Genomic DNA, 21,355 nt, shown 5'->3' on the forward strand with positions numbered 1-21,355 from the left:
GTAGCGAGCGGAGAGTTGCCACCCTTCCGCGATCCGGCCGGATCGGAGGGAGGGGGTTCCTTGGCCGCGCCGCGGCTGCCGAACCGGGCGCACGGATCGCGGCGAGGTCCGCCGCGGTGGGCGGCCCCCGCATAATGCGAGCGGGCCGGGCCGGCGGGCCAATGGGAACGTGGGCTCCCGTCGGTACCCCATGCATTGATCCGGGAACCGCGAACCGACTCGTGTATAATTCATAGCGGGGAGCGGGGACGCGCACGGCGCTCCGATGTACCCGACGGCCGCCGGGCCGCTCACGCTCACGCACCGGCCGAACAGTTCCTTCCTCGTGGACAACCTGCTGGCGCGGGGCGTCGAGGCATCGTCCCCTCCGGTCGGCTCCCTAGTGTCGCACCACCAGCAGCAAGTCGCCGCCGCGGCTCACCAGCAGCAGCAACTGCAACACCAACTTCAGCTGCAGCTGCAGCAGCAACAACAAGAGCAACAGCAACTGGACTGTTGTTCCTCGTCGGGAGGCATGACGCCCCGGGAGGACGATGACGACCTGCGCACGCCGCCACCGCCACCGCTCAAGTTTGGTGTGACGGCCATCCTCGCTGACCACGGAGCTGTGCACGCACGGGACAAGGAGCGCATCTTCGGAGGAGCGGCGAGGAGCGCGGCTGCTGCGTCACTGCTCGCCGCGGCAGCGGCCACAGGTGGGTGCTGTGAGCATCGCTTGGGTCTCTTCTAGAACCGCTGTGAGCATCGCTTGGGTCTCTTCTAGAACCGCTGTGAGCATCGCTTGGGTCTCTTCTAGAACCGCTGTGAGCACCGATTGGGTCTCTTCTAGAACGATGACAGCCGCTCACGGTTGCGCGACTGCTTGTTTACAGTGCGCTGCAGCGTTCACAAAACGTCTGGAAAGTATTTATGAGCGCGTTTGGAAACATTCACGGGCGACGCTGAAAGTTTAGCTGAAGCAACCATGCACTAGAGCATCAGCAACTGTCGCGCTTGCGGTCGGCATCAAGTTGGACGTATTTTATGCACTAACCGTTCCGTTGTGTATGGTGAGCGTCTTGAAGATGGACATCGTGCTGCATTGGACAAGTGATGTTCTCCACTCGTATATATGCAAGTAGCACTTCCCCCTGCAGTATCTATCACCAGTGCTCTTACTCTCTGAGGATTCGTAAATCAATACTGTGTACATCGCTGTGCTCTATGCACAGTTTTTGCAAGCAGAAACAGGATCGACGCACGGGAGTCATGGCGAGAAATGTCAAGGTACCATGATTTGTGGCGGAGGACAGTTATGCATCACTGCAGTCAAATCGAGATCTTTTTGGCGACTCTTCAAACTGCGAACGTCCAGCATTTCGGCGCATTGTTACAGTGACTGTGGCGACCCCTCCACCGCCGTCAAAAGCTGACACCAGTGATCTTCATCTCTTTCAGCAATGAGCGCCCGCGTCATTAGTGGGTATGCACTTCCACCCGTGGCGGCCACGTGACCTTTACGCTTGATGTTTCTCGTGCCACAGGCCACGTCTCTCTGACTTGATGCTCTAGGCAGTTATTATATAAGGTGCGCACAGGCATAAAGCATGGTTGTAACAGTGCAACATGCGTAAGCTTAAAAGAATCACGCAATATCCACATGCTTCACATAGCCCAGATGTTATTATGTATATACACGAACGCAATTCCTGTATACATTGAACATTTTATACAAAATACAAGCATCCATCCTATCAATTTGTAAGGTTCCTCTTCAATACTACTAATAAAAAAGACTGAATGTAGTGTACATCGCGGCTTTAAATATAAATTCAAAGCAGCTTGACCGTTCTTATCCTGAATACTCACGATTATTTGAGGTCTGAGTAGCCATAGTACGTCCATATATAAGCACGCGAATATGAGAGCGAAACTGGCGTAATCAGTCTGGTATAGACCTGACATTCAATGGGCGTTTACACAGTTTGGCATAATAGAGTGAGTGTTGAGCAATTGCTTTGCATTGTTATACAAGAAGTTTTCATCGAAGAAGTTTTTCAAGGAGTTTTCATCCCTACGTGCCGATGACATTCCCGAAACATTTTGTATATATGAAATACCAACAGTGCGTTATAGAGGCTCGACTTTTGCGCGGTAAAACACAATGGTGAAAACTATCATCGCATGAACACACATTCTGAAATACCTTTAGATGGTATTTACTCTTCGTTTTGCCTGAGTTCATGCATGAGCAACGCAGCAGGAAAATCCTTTTTGTTGGACTAATAAAATATATGCAAAACACGGCTGCTTTTGAAACCCGCTGTCCTTTTTGATATCTGCGACATGAGTTTTCTAATATGAATAAAAAGCAACGATCTAGGCATATACGCGGTAGTATACGAGCTTTTCAATTGCGATAAAGTTGGAAATTATGTAACACTGAAGTTCGCATATAGACGTAATATTTGGCAGAAGTTAGACAGTTTGAAAAAGTACATTTACTCAATTGACCGGAGCACTTGATGTGAAAATTACATGCGAACATTCTCTTGACATAAATAAGCTACGCAGACACTGCCCAAATTTTCCATTTCGAGAGTACTGCATCGATGTTGTTCTTTACCATGTTCACGCACCGGTGATTTAGGTAAAGCACGTGACATACTTACGGTACACATATATACATGGTGAAGATATAAGTCGTCTGCACTGTGATTTACATGGTAAATCATATCGTTTGTTGGCTGGAGTTGATCAGTACACTGGAAAAGAGACCATACAATTGTTCAGTATTTTCCTGTATGAAGAGACGCCTAATGAAAACCCTGCTCCTGCTATTCCTCTATACATGTCTCAGCATGCGTTCCCTGTGCCCGGAAGCAAACCAGACGCACCTGCCTAAATGTTGTTCAGGTTCCACCCATAACATTGACAGTCACTCAATTATTTAAAAAATAATTAGCGCACCTTGTACGAAGTCACGCAGGGCTGGGTCACAGATCTGGTGGCCACCTATAGCTATCGCTGACTTGGCTCTAAGCTTTTACCCTGTTAGCTCTCTCTTTCCAAAACCTTTGCCATATGCTATATACTATTCAAGACATGCTTGCTCTCTTTCTTTACACTTAAGTATGTCTCTATCCCTTTCTCCCTATTTTATTACTCCTTTCTTTTCTCTTCTCTCTCTATTTCTCTCCCTCTCTCTCTCTCTCTCTCTCTCTCTCTGTGTGTGTAGACGTTCTTTCTCCTTCTAGCTTTTTCACTCCTCGACCAAAACCGATCTGCTGCAAACACCTACTACGGGCCTCAGGTTCTCTCGTTAACCATCAGTTAAGAGTGCGTGAGCCGTTCACGATGATGATAATTTCCTGTCTGCGACAAAAGGCAAGTCTATAAGAGCTCTGCTGTAATAACACTCTGCTGTAATAACAACTAACATTCAATTTATATATTAGGCAAGCTTCTGCAGCGTGCGTTAATCTTTTCTAGATATAAAATCATAAATATTTTCCCCCTCTTCAAAAGAGGCGAACGAGAACATGCTCCACAACTGTCATACGTACTAAATTCTCGTATAATTGCATATGCCTGCAGGTAACAGTAATTGCTGGGGTTTAACGTCCCAAGATCACCATATGTGAATGAGAGACGCCGTAGTGGAGCGCTGCAGAAATTTCGACCGCCTGGGGTTCTTAAATGTGCACCGAAATATAAGCCCACGAGTCTCAGGCATTATCGCCTCCATCGAAAATGCGGCCGGGATTCCATCCCGAGACCTGCGGGGCAGCAGCCGAGTACCTTAGCAACTAGACCACCATGGCGGGTATGCCTACAGGTGTACTTACTTCAATGCCGCTATGTATATTCATTATATCGCTGAACGGTCTTGTTGATGGGGCATGGTAAGTCCATTCTCTTTATAAAAATCGCCGAGAAAATAACACACACACGAACTCCTCTACAAACATAGCTCCCTGCGTGGATGAATCGTCGCAATGACGCCTTTTCTGGTAACGGGTCGCTCTGCTTAGCTCGCGGACGCGGGTCGCATTATGGGCTGCAGTGGTTTGATTTCGGTGGAGTGGGAGGGGGGGGGGGGGGGGCAAATGCCACAATGGCGTATCGACAACACTTCAACGTGCTCCTTAAAGGGATGCTAAGAGCAAAGCAATTATTCGTGTATTAGTCAAGTATACAATTTCACCATGCCAAAAACACCACGCTTACCGCAACACGGCACCTGGTACGCGATAAAACACGTGAAAAAAAAATGCGGTATAGGAGACGCCACCTAAAGAACCCTGAACCAAACAACGCGACGTCATACATTTTGAAGGTGTGTACTAGGTCCTACGTAGCGTCTAATCAATAAATATAAAGTAGATATAAACAAATCATCTTGAAGTTTCTTACGTCACGCGCGGGGATTTCGGCGTGAAATTTAGAGGTGTAGCTTCAACTTTGATTTTTTCCACTGATAATGAATTTATGATAGTGAAAAATATGGCATCAGAGTTGTCAAAATGCAATTCTAATATCTAAACCAACTCATTGTTTCTCTTTGGTGTCCGTTCAGGAACCTCCGGTGCTCAAAATTAATCAACTATCCTTCCACTCAGGCGGGTCGTATATATATATATATATCAAATTCACAGAAATTATGATTACATCATGTGCAATTATATTGTGACCGTCATGAACTTTTACGTATTAAGATAGCCTTTTTTCGTTACGCCTACTCATGGAACGGCAGATATATTTGCGCCGGGGCATCATAGTTACTCATCACTTAGTAGTCAACGAAAAATCGTGGGTCTATATCACTTTACTGCCAACTAGAAAGCTTTGTTTCTGCGAAATTCGTAATTTTTTTTTCTGACGGCTTCGCGCAGCAAACGAGGGGCGTACAAATTGTCAAGAACCTTCCTCCATATTGTTGCCTTCAGTCTACAGAACTGATCAACCGATACTGAGTAGTACGTGAGACGACGACGATTCAAAATTTGATCAGACACACTGCAACATGCTTTTTTTAATGCTGATTCCTATCGCACGTAAATATACTTTCTCAAAATATCCCCGCCCCCATACTATTATAGTTTTACTGTAGCTGCAACGCGCATAGTAATCGCCCATCTAAGAAAGAAACTTTAGCGCAATAGCGTTACAGAGATCATTTCGCAGAAATTCCGACGACGGCATCGTTGGTTGTGAGCGAAAGATCACCTTCGCGCGACCGGAAAATCGAGAAAAATGCAAATGAAATAAATAATAAAAAAAATTCTGGGTTTGGTGGGGATCGAATCCGAGTCATTTACGTGGCAAGCTGGTGCTCTCCCACACAGCCACTTCTCTTTTTTTTCCTTTATTACCTGTTTTTCTTTACAGGTGTTCACACAGAAACATGAATGATAAAATACACTTGGACCAATATTTGATCCGAAGTGCTCACATTAAAATTTTTTCAGGTTGCACAATTCCTCTAACACTGTTAGCCAGCTGGGAGGTTCTTCTTCTTGTTTATACACCTCAGTGATATACCGCATATTTGCAATGAAGTCAATGTACCATGGACAACCAATTGTTTACTTTGTAAAACACCTGGGACAATAGACCATGTGTTTATTCATTGCTGGGACGCTGTCTTTCATTGGGATATCCTTCAAAGAACATTGAAAAAAAATCTCCCCATTACAAGCCATGGCATTCGTTTTCTCTGCGTGGATGAGGACGACGGCATACCATACGACATGGTTATGTTAATTAGCCTTCACAGCATCTGGCAGACCACTATGGCTTACAGACATCTTGACCAGAACATACGTCCTGTCCGGGAGAACCTCCACACAGCCACTCCTCTGCTTGGGAATACAGTGAAAATAACATCCTTTACTTGGAAATGCAGTGAAAGTAACTTTCATGATTTACAAACACCCACCTCCTGTATACATGCTCTACAATAAAAAAATGAAATATTGCCGTAATAATGCGTGGTACCAGCGTATACATTGCCATCGGACGTCAGAACATGGAATCATATCTGATGTCTTCATAGTTCAAAGCCCGCTACAAAAGACACACGCGCCACTGCACCCTTGCGTCCACGTAGCTGCATGGTGCGTAGCAAGTTCGAAAAGAGTTCATACACTAAGTGTTCGGAGTGCCCACTATAGGAATTGCATATCGTTATCGCGTTTAACTCTTAGAAACAAAGCTTGAGGGTCCTCAAATATTCCTCCAATTTTGAGGGTCCTCCAAGACACCTCATCTTTGCCAACTGCACTCGTTCATGCCAACTGCTTTCTTTGCCCTCTGTATTTATAGCCGCTTACATGGAGAAAAAAATGCCATTGTCAAATCTTACGCCGCTTCCGCGTGGTTTCGTTTTTTTTTTTTCACATGACAGAGCATGTTTGTGACGCAACGTTATTCTTAGTCTGTCTTTAGGATATATCATTGTCCTTGGTCTAAGCGATAACAGTGGGGCTCCTCTATATAATATTTTGCTTACCCAAAATCAGACCACGTTTTCATTGTGTTTCCTTATCCAAGAACATGCGTATGCTCGATAGAAACCATTCCCGACGTTGGCCTTCCAAGTAACACCATCGACTTGATAATCTGTGCCTTCGTAATCAGTTTTGTTTTTCATTCAGTACTTAATCTTAAAGTTCGGAATGGCTTGAAAACGCCCCCAAGTATCTAGCTGTATATTATTATTATTATTATTATTATTATTATTATTATTACTGTATCGAGCCGGACATTATCCTCTGCATGGTTCCCCATAGTTTTCTTTTTTCATACTCTTTAGCGCTCACTATGTACGCACGCGCTTGCGCACACTCATTTTTGCAAGTGTGTATTCACAAAACTTTTTCGTTTGTCATTTGTCTGCTGTCTGCGCTGTCATGTCAAACATCAACATTTAACTGCATTCACGTAACCTAAGAACCTTTCTCTTTTTTTTTTTGTAAATACGGAATACGAACTATCTTTATCCGATGATCTTACCTTTCCTTATAACTCCATATATTTATTTATGTGAAGAAATTTCATTAAATCTTGCTTCCAGTGAAAAAAAAAAAACCTTAAAACTTCAAGTTCATCTTTTTAGTTACATTGCATGCGCTGTCCGGTAACTTTGTGAGAAGGGCTCATAGTACCTTCTACAAATAAAAATTTAAATTATACCGCAATATTCACTCTCGGCATATTCTATCTATTCAAAATTGTTATGCCAATAAGGGTATTCACACGACGATGAAACACACTGGCAATAGGTCCCTATAAACGGTCGATATTTGTCGGAATTCGGCTGTCAAACGGCGACTTGTTATAGCAAGACGTCCACTACTCCATGTCTTCTAACATAACCGCGTTGCAGTGGTTTTGGACTACGGCAGTACACGTGCGGCAGGCGTGACGTCACACCACGTGATGCCCTGCGGGGAGGCGTCACAGCTGCGCTCTCACGTATAGCCTCGCCGCTGCGGTACCACGTGACCAGGCGAAAATCTGCTCCTGTGCTGCCTTTATCAGCCATGCCGATGAGAGGCCCAGAGGTGTGTTGATTTGACGGTGGATAGTTGGCTCACCATGCGCCAGGATAAACGGGGCGACGACATTCCACGAGCCGTGCGGGAAAATTTCACGGCCGGGTTTATCTGTTGGCGCCTTTGTGCCATCATAAGCAATAACATCGTTTAACGCGAAAGCGTCAAGAGTTCGCTTTGCGGAAATTTTGATGTTGCTGACGTCACTGTCGTTGAACCGCAGAGTGTTGAACCGCAGAGACACGCCAGTGCTTAAAACTGCTTCGTAATGAAGAATTGGCCGCGTATCCACATGCTTCGCTGCAAATGACGTCGAAAAACTTCTTTCTGGAGGCGTTGCGTGACATATGATGCCATCTGGCAATAATGTGAAGAAACGAAAGTGCTTTTAAAATGGAGAGCCACTGGTAGGTGGCAGCACCGGGTTATTTTAGTTAAAGACCCTGAATTTTTCTGCGAAGCGTACACGAAACCCCCGCTTTTTTTAGTTTATATCGTCGCACTCTCATCCTAGTGTAATAAACACTTCGGTCTATAAAATTACGTATCTATAATTTTCTAAATATTATTACGCACTGCCTAATACTTGCGTATTGCGCTTGTGCCTCAAATGTGCGTGATATTTGTTTTTTTTTCTCTATTGACAATATTCACAAGAATGAACGCAGCCACCAGATCAAAATAGGTGTGCTTCGAGGATGTGCTTAAACTTTCGAATGGTGGGTAAACTGTTGGAGGGACACCAACAGACAGACCAATCAGAATTTTTTGCGTTGAAGTATACCAAAGAAAAGACTATCTTCTTTAAAAATGTCATGTAGCAGGGGGAGTCTTTAAAAAGAACGTCAAGTAGTGGGAGAAGTCTCCTAGACGCATCTAACATTGCATGGCAGAATCGTAGAAACGCGTCAGGCGCCCAAACGTACGTATTGCATATTAAAAGGGTATTTATTCCGAAAGAATCAGGGCGTGCAAACTCAAACATAAGATGGAAGCTAGCACAACACAAACTATACTATACTATACTATACTATATTATACTATACTACACTATACTATAAGATGCTCAAAACGGCTGAAGAAATAGAAGGTGCGCATCTTCAGCTGCTAGTCGTTTGTGGTGTCCTGACTTGCTGCTTGTATGCGTGCTTGCACGGCTGTTTCTTTCGGAACGAATACGTATACCAACTATATAGGCTCAAAGTTGGTCGATGACAACATGCCAAATGTATTATTGTCTTGTGTGACTTAAGGAAGCCACGAAAGCGTTTCGCGACCTTCTTTTTTAGCATTCTTTGGTTTAACTGTGCACGACAGGCTGCCCAGAAGCAAACGCTATACAACAGCTACGACGCACTTCGCACGACCGATTTCGTATTGTAGCAAGCGACCACATTGTCACAAGCTAGCGTCGACACATCAACACAAACCTTCAATGACGAGATTTACGATTAAAATACGGCCGCTCTCTCACTCTCCACGTGGGATGAGAACGTAAAAAAAAAAATAGCCAATACCTTGCATTCCTTGAAGTACGCGCGGATAACAAGCATCGAGAGCACATTGCAACCAAAGCGAGGATCAAGGGCACAGCTGTGTTGCCGGAAATCGCCGCGCTGGCTTCCGTGCGACAAGGAATCTTTTTTCTAGTTTTCCAGCAACGCGCGACGCGAAGAACGGCGGCGACTGATAGGCATATACGCGACAGCAAATGTAGTCGCTCGTCGCTGTCGTTTGCCGCTGTCACGAGAAATTCGCGTGCATGTGGTTTCGGCTTTCAACTTCTATTTGCAACTTATGGATATGCACGCTATAGTTTTCATTCAAACAACAATGACACTTTGTCGCCGACATGCGGTTGCCGCAGTCGCGACGCGACGGTGCAACAACGCAAGTTTGTCGCTGATGTCACTGTCGCTAAGAAAACGCGTGCCTGTGGTTAAGGTCTTGACTCTTGAAGGTGAAGCTCAAGGGACCAGCAAGTTTTTATTTTATTTATTTCTTGTTTTTTTGTTTTAGATAGGAGTCGCTCAATCCTAGATGTTTAAATTATTTCCATATATCTAAAAGTTTATTGTGCTTTTATTTACGACGAGGCCAGGCCCGTAGTCAGGCGGAGGGGGGCTAGGGGCCCACCCTTTTCCCCGAAATTTGGATGGAGGCGTGTGTTTTCAAGACGCCGTTAATAAAAATAATAGGTGTTTTTCAAGGCCTTCGACAGATACCTCTTCCCCCTCTCGAAAATAATTCGTGGGTACGGGCCTGGACGAGGCCTGAAACGTGTACTGCTGTCGTAATTTTGGCACCTATAAAACGCAACAACATGGGATATTTCATGCAGTGATCAAGCCGAACGCTGTAAGGAAGGACAGTGGCTTCAAGGTTATTGATCATTGATAATGCTTCTGGTACCTGGCACTCAATGATTACTATCAGTTCTAAAGGCTAAAAATAAAATATTCGAGGCAAAAATTTGCTTATGATGAAAGGAAAAATGGAGTCGGCGAATATTTCGAACAGAAAAGTCGTCTGTTTTTTTTTTTTAGGGGTACACAAACATTTGTTCCAAGGTGTCATATATAAGTATGTTGAAAAGAAGGGAAGACATATTGAGAAGATGCAGTAGCTTCATTTCTATCGTCAATATAAGTCGGTCAAAGATGAAACATCTAATATTACCATTCTTGCAGGGCTCAGCATATATTTTTTTTTTCATATGAATGCCCATTATACCATGAAATGTTTTGTAAAAGAAATACAAACGTAAATGTTTGCCGCCATATTAAAAAATTGCTTACGCTGATGAATTTCGAATTTTTCAAGGGCCATTCAGAATAGTCTATAACTGTAATATTCTTTTAGCTTTTCAACTCGGAATACCGTGATTTAGAGGCACTTGAAGTTTTTTTTTTGTTGTTGTTTCTCGATTGTACTGCACAAACCTCGACAAATAACTGGACTGATTCAAGCCTATAGACTATCCCACATGCTCGGATGTTTAGATGTCACAATTATGATCGCGCCGCTATTCAGTTCGATGACGATGCCTCGACTCCGGGACAGCTCGCTTACTTAAAGTAAGCTTCGAAAAAATGCAGCTGGTCAACCTCGTAACTGTCTAACTCGGCAATTCACATCATGTTAATTGTCACGTTTGAATGTAAAAGTACACCACTACGTACTATTATTCATTTTTATTGCCATTAGCTGGTAGCAAATGGTTCCACGTCACGAACAGACATGCCCACACGCGCACTACTCGTTCACACACACGTGCACGCACACACACACACACGCACGCACGCACACACACACACACACACACACACACACACACACACAAATCCAAGTGGTGCATAATCAACCCTGAGCGACCCTTGCGCAGAGTGTCTCATCCACGATCCCTTCGGTTTACTTCATCTTTCAACGCAACAAATAACTTTATTCGATCGAAAGTAGGCAGACAGCAAGCATAGTTATGTATGAGAATCGCACTAGAGTCTCTCCACTCATCACTACTTTGGTTGGTTGATTAATGGACACTGACGTCAGAGCGATCATATACCGACACTGTGCAGCGCAAGAACGAATATGGGAAAAAAAATGCACACCCACATTGGTGGTGCCCTTGCAGTGTGATTTCTTCATTAACACGCATTCATGAATCTGAATATCTTGGTATATCTACGAAAACGTCAATACCTGGCACCGGTGTCATTAATTCCGGCGGTAATTTATACGGGCCCGCTCCACTACCCGACCTCGAGCAACGCACAGGTTCGGTCCGTCGGCTTCCAGGTATATACCTCGCACGCCTATAGCACACCTCAGCCCCACCACTGTACGACGGTCTCCTATTCGATTCGATGCCGCAGGGCATTTCGTGTGAGAGTACGCTTTACTTTTTTATATATAGGGTGCGGTCGTCGTGGATATGTGACCTTACATTTATTGTCATTAACCTAATGAACCAAACAAACTCTCTTTATGTTTTGCGTCATGGATACTTGAAACGTTTTAACGGGTGTGTCCGGCGCCCGGGACTATATGATTAATGTTGTGCGATTGGTCAATAGGGGTCACGCTTACTTTAATCCAAAAGGGCGCGTAGTAAGTCTTAATAAAGATAACGTTCTCATTATGATGTTGTGCTGCAACATCATGTAGCTGACGTGTTCTATTTTTTTTAACCGAGTGAATTCATGAATTATCACTGTTGTTTTTTCATCTAATAATTAGTTCTTGCCATCTGAACACAGTGGCAGGGCAAACGCATACTCACCGCTTTACATTTCGAGCGTAGAAATGCTGGCACTTTTTTTTTTTATTCGCGTAGTTCTTGCTCTCTGGAAATCGAACATCTGCAGGTATGAAAGGTAGATTCCAACAAAAGTGGGGACTCGCACAGACATTGTGAATGATCTCACTTCATATAACTAACACCATAACCATGTTTTATATTATATTTTGTCATTCTGCTGAAGTATAAGATGACACAGTAATCTCACTATACCTTACACCTGATCACAATACCAGTTGCTTTGTCAGATGTAGCGTACTCTCCACGGTTGTCTATAGTGGCTGTGGTGCTCGACAGCTGACCTGCAGGTCACGGTATCATATCCGGGCCAATGCAGTTGCACTGTTAGAGGCGAGAACACTTGAGGGCCATGTGCTTAGATGTAGGTGCATGTTAAGGAACCCTTATAGGTGGCCGAAGCTTTCGACAGCCCTCCACTACGACGTCTCTCTTAATCATATCGTGATCTTGGGAACGTTCAGCACCAACAGTTATTACTTTTTCACACCTATAAACTAAGGTAAAGTAAGAAAGAGACAGCAGCTTTGTGATCTGTGCGACTCTGTATAGTTACGCGTTGCCTATACCTTAAAAACACTAACCACGTACATGCGAATGCACTTGACATTTATTGCAGCGTCTAATATTTCCATTTCTCTTTACATTCGCGCTGAGTTGTCACCTATCTTTATTACTTAAACACAGTTGCCTTCAATGCTGCGCCTTTTAAAAAGTGTAAGAAGGGCATGACGTAATTTTAAAAAGCGTAGCATATTCGCCGAATGAATGATGATAAGTGGGGTGAAGCGCTGGAGGATTTCATTGCTAAACCGTAAACTATCCCCGAATATCACCCACTACATCATCAAGGACGTGAGAAACACTGATTTGATTGATTGATATGTGGGGTTTAACGTCCCAAAACCACCATATGATTATGAGAGACGCCGTAGTGGAGGGCTCCGGAAATTTCGACCACCTGCGGTCGACCACCTGGCACCCAAATCTGAGCACATGGGCCTACAACATTTCCGCCTCCATCGGAAATGCAACCGCCGCAGCCAGGATTCGAACCCGCGACCTGCGGGTCAGCAGTCGAGTACCTTAGCCACTAGACCACCACGGCGGGGCGACGTGAGAAACACTGTATATATATTTATACAAGAAATTTTAATATTTGTATAGGTGCTAGCTATACGTCGCTTCCGTTCCCTCTTCCCTATAACGACTTTATGGTCGGTGAAATGGTGGATCGGTTATGGGGCGTAGTGGGATGATTGTAAGGAGCAAGTAGTGGGCAGCTTGCAAAGATGAAACTATAGGCGGTACGTCACGCTTTTAGGAGCTTCACCCCTACAAAAAAAATGTTCCTGAAACTTCAGAAAAACATACACATATATACACACATAAACATCGAGTCGCTTGATACCCTCCTCAAATCACAGTGTTCTGCCGAATGTGCAGCCCAATGTGTATACGTATACACGATTTAGTGCTGAAATTCACAAATGCTGGACCATATAATGCAATTCGTATCTGATGCACCTACGGCCTTCTGCAACACCATCGCAATAGTGACACCAGCGAAGCAATGCTCCCAATGGCATTCTTTTTTGTATTTTTTATGCTGCGCAGAACAATAAGTGACACACTTAGATGACACATCTATATAGCGCGATTGGCGCGCCATGCTCTTTCACTCTCTTCATTTTCTTTCTGCCCTGTTCACATCAAACAGGCATAAGAGAAAAATAGTCGATAGATGATACCGCAAAGAATATGGCGTCAACCTCCCAACTGCCAATCCGAAATAAAAATACATCTTGCGTGCCACATTCTCTTTATTTCGTTACCGAAAAGTGTTGTGATAAATTGTATAATACGTTCATTTCAAGCCAAGCGTATAGCGAGAAAACAAAAACCCAGGGAAAGTCTTACTGACCCAATAACCTCGAAAATGCCGAACAGCTGTACTGAGCTGTTTTGCTTAAACAGCTCAGTACATTGTACAAGCACAATCATGCTTGTAAACACCATTTCTATAGGTTTCGATAGTGGCGTCCATGTTCTGAGCAGCTATTGGCCGACTTATCGAAAGTATTTTCAAATGGGAAATGTTAGCCCACCTTCAGGGATAGTGTGGTTACGAAAGGGTGTGTTCGAAACACTCCCGCCGAGATCGAAGTATACGTACACATCTACGAAAGACGGTGATACTCCTTCAAGTGAATGGTATTATCTTGAGAGTTCTGTCGAACACACACGCCCGTTGGCCCTAGATGTCTCAACACTGGCGACAGGGCCCACGTGTAAAGAAAGGAAGAAAGTAGTCCGAACTCTATACAAAGGCGGGAACACGGCAACCGAGGTGAACGCGACAACAGGTGCTTTAGCACTCATTTTTCTGAGTTTATACGATTCTCGCGCCCATCGTCTCTAACCTCGGGGTTCTCGAGGAAACACAACAACAAAATCAACCGAGAATTCTATGGCGAGGGCGGATGATGGGGGGAGGAACACAACAACTGCACGACGCGACTGACGACAAGCCGGACAATTAAGCACGAACTGTAGACAAGAACACGCTCGGGACTACGACGCGAAAGTAGAGAAAGAACGAGAGCTTTTCGTCACACACACAAAAAAAACAAAAACAGATGAGAAATGAGGTACACAGTGAAGTGGACGGTGAGGGAGCGAGATTGACGCCCGGACACCCGTAAAGATTGGCTGGAGCAGGACTTAAAGCTGCCCAAGTGACCGTATAGTAAAGAAGGCCAGATGGGACACCGGTCACTACCAGAAGCTGCGATGGGGAGCAGGAGGACGGGAAGGAGAGAGCGAAGTCACGGAGAGGTCTGGAATTTCAGGAAGCGCTAAAGTAAAGGCGAGAAAGAACCGTTTAGGACGAAGTACTAGAACTCACGTAAAAGAAAACACCTGCTATAGAAAAAAAAAGGAAATACAAGATCTGGCCATGCGTTGTGGGAATGAGAAGGGTCACCTCTGGACGCGCGATGGCAACCTTTGAAGGATAAAAAGAAAAAGTCGTGGGAGAAACACAGGGAGGGGGCATAGGTTCACTGGAGGGGGCTCGTCTAAGGCATCGAACAACGGTCCGACTGGGCCGGACTTGTCATCCGCGACATGCAGCTCCCAAGTGGTGACTTATAGCTACACGGCCGTGGACCCATCGAGAGTTCTCGAGAGAACTTCTTCCTCAGAAGCCACTTCAAGAGCTCCGGGCAATCCGAGTGTTTGTACAGTGGCGAATGAACTCCGTGTGTAAGCAGCCAGCACGCAGACTGTTGACAGTTCGTTTCGTGTCTGATATTTTTTTTCGTTCCTATTATGTCAACCTTACCTTGTTTCAAATCTTCTTTTTACTCCACGCGTTGCTCTGACCGAATGTATATTGACTTTGACTCTATATCGGTGAGCCATATTTATTTGTCTAGGTTTGGCTGCAGAAAATCTTGGCAAGTGTAGCAAACAGAGTATACATTTTTTTTATATATAATACTAGGTGTTGTTGCAGAAGCACATGGGGAACGTGACAGAGCTAAACGTTGCGGAAATGAACTACTCTTCAACAAATAACTTCACGTCGACTGAATGACCTACAAACATACTTCAAAGAATGCATCATGAATACGCATGTGCCTGCAATGCACCCCTTTGCTTTCGAAAAAGCAATAAGGTGTTTGCAGAAAACTAATAATTGAAAACTAACTCCAACTCCAGTCTTTTTAGAATGTACTACCAGTCATGCTTCTTATATATTGTTTTCTTAAAATTCAGCACTGGGAGGAACATCCAAACCACCTTTGCCGATTATATATACATATATATATATATATATATATATATATATATATATATATATATATATATATATATATATATATATATATATATATATATATATATATATATATATATATATATATATATATATATATATATATATATATATATAATTGCAGACAACTAATGTATCTATGATGACGCAAAGTGGCACAATAATTACTGCTGTCAGTGGCTTAATTAACTAATGACTGCAGCAAATGCAGCAAGCAGGTACCTTTGTATTCAATTGTTGAAGGCAGGCGCGTTTCTACACAGTTACGCTTGGAAGAGTTTTTCTAGCATGTCTGTGCTCCGAGATATCCCGCGGCAAAGTTTAATTGCACTTAGCATGATTACGCATGCAGTACAGTCAGTGCTGGCGCAAAGCTTCTCTCCGATGGGCCGCGGCAGTGGCTTGCGTCGTTTAATCGGACAACCAGTTGAAGGCATTGGCAAAGTTGATAACAGTTGCTCTTTTACTACCGGCTATGACTGTTCTTCACATTGGGGAGGAACATTGTGCCGATCTCCACCGCCTTGCATGCGTAATCATGCACCGCACAATTAAACGTTGCCGCGGCATATCTAGGAGCGCAGAAGACTTTTTCCAAGTGTAACTGTATAAACGCGAGTGCCTTCAACTTTTCAATACAAATGTGCTTGGTTGCTGCATTCGTTAGTTATTGAATCTTAGTTAGTTGGACTACTGACAGCCACAATTATTGTCTCACTTCGCGCCCCCTTGAATACATTCGTGAGCTGCAAAGGTGGTTCTCATGTTCTTCCCAGAGCTGAATATATACAAAACACCATAAAACTTATACCTTTGAACACCTGGTATGTTTATTTATTTATTTATTTATTTATTTATTTATTTATATCAACTTTTGCTGTCGTACTTCGTGGAGAAAGAGACGCTCTCTTTTTTTCTGTCTCTGTCCGTCTTCATCACAACTTGCCTGCCTTTTTCATATCCGCACAAAATTATGCTAAAGCCTCCAACCTCTACTTACACTGCCATCCCTGAACTGCCTCTGAGATGATTGCATTCGCGTACTTCGCAGCACCTTTGGGTGCTGTGAACGCAGTATTAACGTGACGTCGTATTGGTGGAAGCTATAGGGGAAAGGGCATTCGCAACGCTGGCAACATGTGCGGCCGCTTGCCGTGGGCGTATATATGCAGTCGGTGCTCATTCGTGCGATCCCATCTGTCGTTGCCGAAGTGTTCCGGTTGAGTGAGATCGACAGTCGATTGATTAATTTCACCAGAACAAGACGAAGTGCGTAATATTGCTCTGGCTTTGTTGTGACCAAAAGAGATGGCTCTTCAAATTCACTGGAGTGAGTACATAGTGAAGTGACATCTGAATCGTCATCTAACAGGGCAGAGTGCTCTGCATTGTTAATACGAAACGGCTTCGAAGCGCTTGTCTTCGTCAGCGAATAGGTTTTTTTTTTTTTTTTTTGGAGTTTGTCGTCATATACCGAAGTCTCTGGATACATAAGGTTGCCATCTACAAGCTAGAATATCAATTGCTCGTTACAAACTGAAAGCAAAGATGTTACTATATACAAGCGCGCAGCTGACTTGCAGTTTCATTCAGCAGCGGCTATAGAATAACCTCCTTGTTTGCAAAGGTATATACGGCTGTCGCATGGACGTTTTGAACGGCGATTCAGACTCGATCAGGGCCAAATTTCTGGACAGCTACCGGCTCTCTGCCGCGTCGTGTACAATTACGTGAATTGAGGTCGAGATATTCGATACCTGCCCTGTTTGATCTCGATCCAAAGTGAGCAGTGTGACGCCCTCATAAGGCGAGCACCACCCTCAGCATGGTCGGACGTGAAGTTTCGAACCATTTACGCAAAGCAAATTACATCAAATGAGAAATTCAATAAGCGCAACTACTCTTGCACCTCGCGTGAACTCTGCAATACGGCCCGATTACTTCGGTATTAAACTCGTGTCAGTGGGATAAATACCAGACCGCTGGCACGTATGGTTAGCGGCATAATAATTCTTATTACGCTTAACATTAATAGGGCGATAAATAATAAAACCATTCATGCGATAACCTAAGTATACGTAAGGCATTAAGCCCCAGCCGCAACCACCATTTAGGCGTATTTGTTGAACCCATTAAAGAGCACAAAGTAGAGTAGTGTCTATCCCCGAGACCATTAATTAAATTGTAGCTTAATTACAACACTATTTCACGTTTAAAACTACCTGGTCCTTACTCATATCGACATCACCGCTATACGTTTGACCTCGTGGAATGAGGAACAAGAAAAAAAAGGAGCTACAGAAAAGTGTATACCACGTAAAATACGAATACGCTAATTATTGGCTCGGTGAAGGCTGCCCGACATATTTCCCGTTTTATGTAGTAAGCATTTAGTGCATAAATCCGCGGTAAACTGCTACCGCAGCCGCCATCGCTAACGTTATTCGTTTCAGCGATATCGCGTAATTCCGACGGCAATAAGCCGTCGGCTGTGATGGTCCATCGTCACAGGCCATTAACCGCGCATATCAATACGCTTCGAGCACGTGTATAGTGAATAGCGCGCCCATAATATGCTATATACACTTAACGACTGCCGACGTTATGAGCGAAACTTATGGCTGCGGACTAATGAGCTCTGAACGTCATGTTATTAGTATTCAGACTGATTGCAAATTTTACCGCCGGCCAAACTCTTCTTTTTATTGTTGTGTTTGCCTGCGTTCCTCTGAAAGTGCTGCAGGAACGTACGAGGAATGCGGGACCCTGCGCGGAGGTCGAACATTATTTGCATTCCGCGGTCAGTCGGACGTACTTTTGTGCGACAGATGTCTCGCATGAAACACCATCGAGCCACGATAAAATTTCAAATGAGTCAAACGTACGCGCACGAAAGAGTGAAAGAGAGAAGGAGAGGAGTAAGGAAGGGTGCCGGGTAAACGCAGCGAGCAGTCTCGATGAAACTTTCTCTTCATCGCTCGGCAGAGAGCGATAACTGTGCTATAACTTTGCACGGAATCGCGGAATTTCGCTTTTTCTATTCGATGACTATAGATGCATGCCCGCAAATCGCGAGCTCATTCGGGCATTGTTAAAAGTATTGACCGTATTTTACGCTGTTCGATTCGTGCTAAGCACACCAACAGCGCCAAGCAGTGTACATATTTGCTTGCCTTTTAAACAGAGGACTCTAATGTGCCTTGCGGTATATATATCCACCCTTGTGTTTGTCTTCTATTATATTACCACGTTAATCAGCATTTATAACGAGCTTTGTTTGCCTTATGTTTTCAAACAAACGTGAGGTGGAGTGTAATAAAGAGCGGATGCTTACAACATTTCAATTTTATACTAGGTATAAACAGTTAAATAATGTTGTTTAAACAAATACCACGAAGAATGCTCAGAAACGAGTGCTTCCACACCACTATGACACAATAAACTACATGCACTAACCACAGAGCTTTAAAGGAGAAACTCCGTTTTGATAACGGTGAAAATGCTTGAGGCCTGCGTACTTATATTTAGGCTCCCGTCAAAGAACACCGTGTGGCCGAAATTTTCGGAGCCCTCCGCTGTGGCGCCCCTCATAACCATACGGTGTTTTTTGGGACGTTAAACGCCAACAATATTCATCAAATAATGTAACAAAGAACATATCACAAAATACACGCTTGATAAAAGAAAAGCTAACGACTCGAAAGGATGAAATGAAAACGCATTGTTCAACCTTCGCATCATACAACCAGGTGGCGACAAAAACCTGGAAAAGGAAAAAAGCCGTTCTCCTCAGAAGCCAGCGAAGCATCCAATATGGTGCGTGAAAAATAAATACACGTGTCTTTATAATATGTGAAGCGCATAAAAGCACTTCGCCGACGTGAGCGCCAAGTTAGCTCGCATTACGCGATGCGTGGCCGAGAAGTGGACAGCGTAGAGAATAATATTGCTGAGAAAAAAAAATGTGCGCGCTTTACACGCTCGAGAGCTCGCTGAAAGTCTTCGCATGTGAGAAGTGCGAAGACAGAGAAAAAACGAGCGATAAATATGAAGAAATTGGAAGAAAAAAAGGAGTCCTAGAGGTGATTATTTTTGTTTGCTTTGCTTTTGTTTTCGCTTCCCGCGGCAACAAGGAACAGTCTGCAGTTGTCACACGACACCGCCAGACGATTACGCTTATTCCTACACAGAGACAGTCTCAGAAACACGCTTCTTTTGTTTCTGTTTAAGCCTTTTTTTCCTCTCTCTCTTGCATGGGATTAAGTCTCCCGAAAACGAGAGTCCACCCTTATTAAATTGCACGTATGCCGACGCGGCGACGTTTCCGGACGATGGTCTTTCCCGCAAAGCTTCGCCTTGTCCACCGCTTCCCCGCCGCCCACCCGAGCGCACGCAGCACCGAGCACGGTTGAAGTCTCCGGCCAGCTGAATCGGGTTGCAGCCGCAGCACTAATTCTGCTAATGCGCCCAAAGCACCGAGCCTCTTAACTTCACGAGTGTGCATATATAGCAGATCCCCCTCGTGATTCCCCTCACCCGGAGGAGCAAAGCCGCCGAAATGCAGCGTGTGCGCGCCTTCATCAAAAGGCAGTCAGAGGTGTTCCGCTTGTGTACAGACGTACGTATACATACACGCGGTATATGGACATACCTCACGCACCTCCTCGCCATAGCCTCGCACTCCTTCGTCTCGAGACGCAGACGTATAACGACCGCAGGGCTTATACTCTAAAGCCTAACGTTTAACAGACGTTCACTTCCAGCCACACACGCGTGCTCAAACAGCACAGAAGAATAAAAAAACGTGAAAACACGAAGAAACCTCAGCGCGGACTGCAAGCGCACGCACGTACACGTTCTCGCATACGCGAGCTGTCGGCTCGAGGAGGTCGAGCAGCCAATTAAATGCTAATTACGTTGCGCGACGTCTTAATTGTGGGGGCCCCGGTGGTGGAAGAGAGAGTGAGCCAGTCATCCATCGCCGTTTCTCCGAGGCTATGTGGCGCAGCCTGCGTTCGCCGGACGACGAAGAGTGTAGCTGCGACAGCGTGGCGCGAGTCCCCTTTTCTCGCCGGACTGGGAGAATCCACCAGGTGCTTCGGCGAAGCGAAGGTGAAAGAACGTGTGCTTACAGCGGCGAAGGTGCGCCTCTATCGGAGGCTGCTGCCGATGCCTCTCAGAGAGGCAAACGATCGCTTTGTCTTCCTCGTCTTTCGGGCGAGCTTCCTTGCAGATGATGAGTTGGCGCTGTCTCTTCATTAAAGCGCCGACACTTCTTCTGGACTGTATACGCCTGCCTATACGCTCACTGGTCGTTTAATACGACGAATTTCGAACTGCGGGTTGAAATGACTATTCCACCTCTCCCCGGGAGAAAGAAATAGTGCTGCATGTAAATAGAGGGTGTTTAAATATTATGTTATCACCCAACCCACCTCGACCAAAAGTTATCCATCTAACCATTAACTGTTCATCCAGGATGTATGATATAAAACTCACGCGCTGATCGTCCCTAATGTATGTCAGTCCCTACCTAACATACGGGAACAGGCAGACTGATGTCGATGCTGTGGTGCCACAAACTATGTGTTTTATATGAAGCCATTTAGGCAGGCGCGAACAAGAACAGGCGCCGCAATCTCGAGCTTTGTGTGT

At 44.7% G+C, this 21,355-nt stretch overlaps 1 protein-coding gene across 1 annotated transcript in view; it reads left to right on the top strand.

The window, feature by feature from the left end:
• The first annotated feature begins 204 nt into the window (after positions 1-204).
• Positions 205-21,355, top strand: part of LOC119169611 (uncharacterized) — a 105,924-nt gene continuing 84,773 nt past the window's right edge. The window contains exon 1 of the mRNA XM_075887221.1: positions 205-695. Within this exon, the coding sequence (XP_075743336.1) occupies positions 266-695 (430 nt within the window). The 5' untranslated portion in view covers positions 205-265. The remainder of the gene's footprint in view (positions 696-21,355) is intronic.

The sequence above is a fragment of the Rhipicephalus microplus genome, chromosome 2 (genome assembly GCF_043290135.1).
Source record: "Rhipicephalus microplus isolate Deutch F79 chromosome 2, USDA_Rmic, whole genome shotgun sequence".
NCBI classification, from domain to species: Eukaryota; Metazoa; Arthropoda; class Arachnida; order Ixodida; family Ixodidae; genus Rhipicephalus; species Rhipicephalus microplus.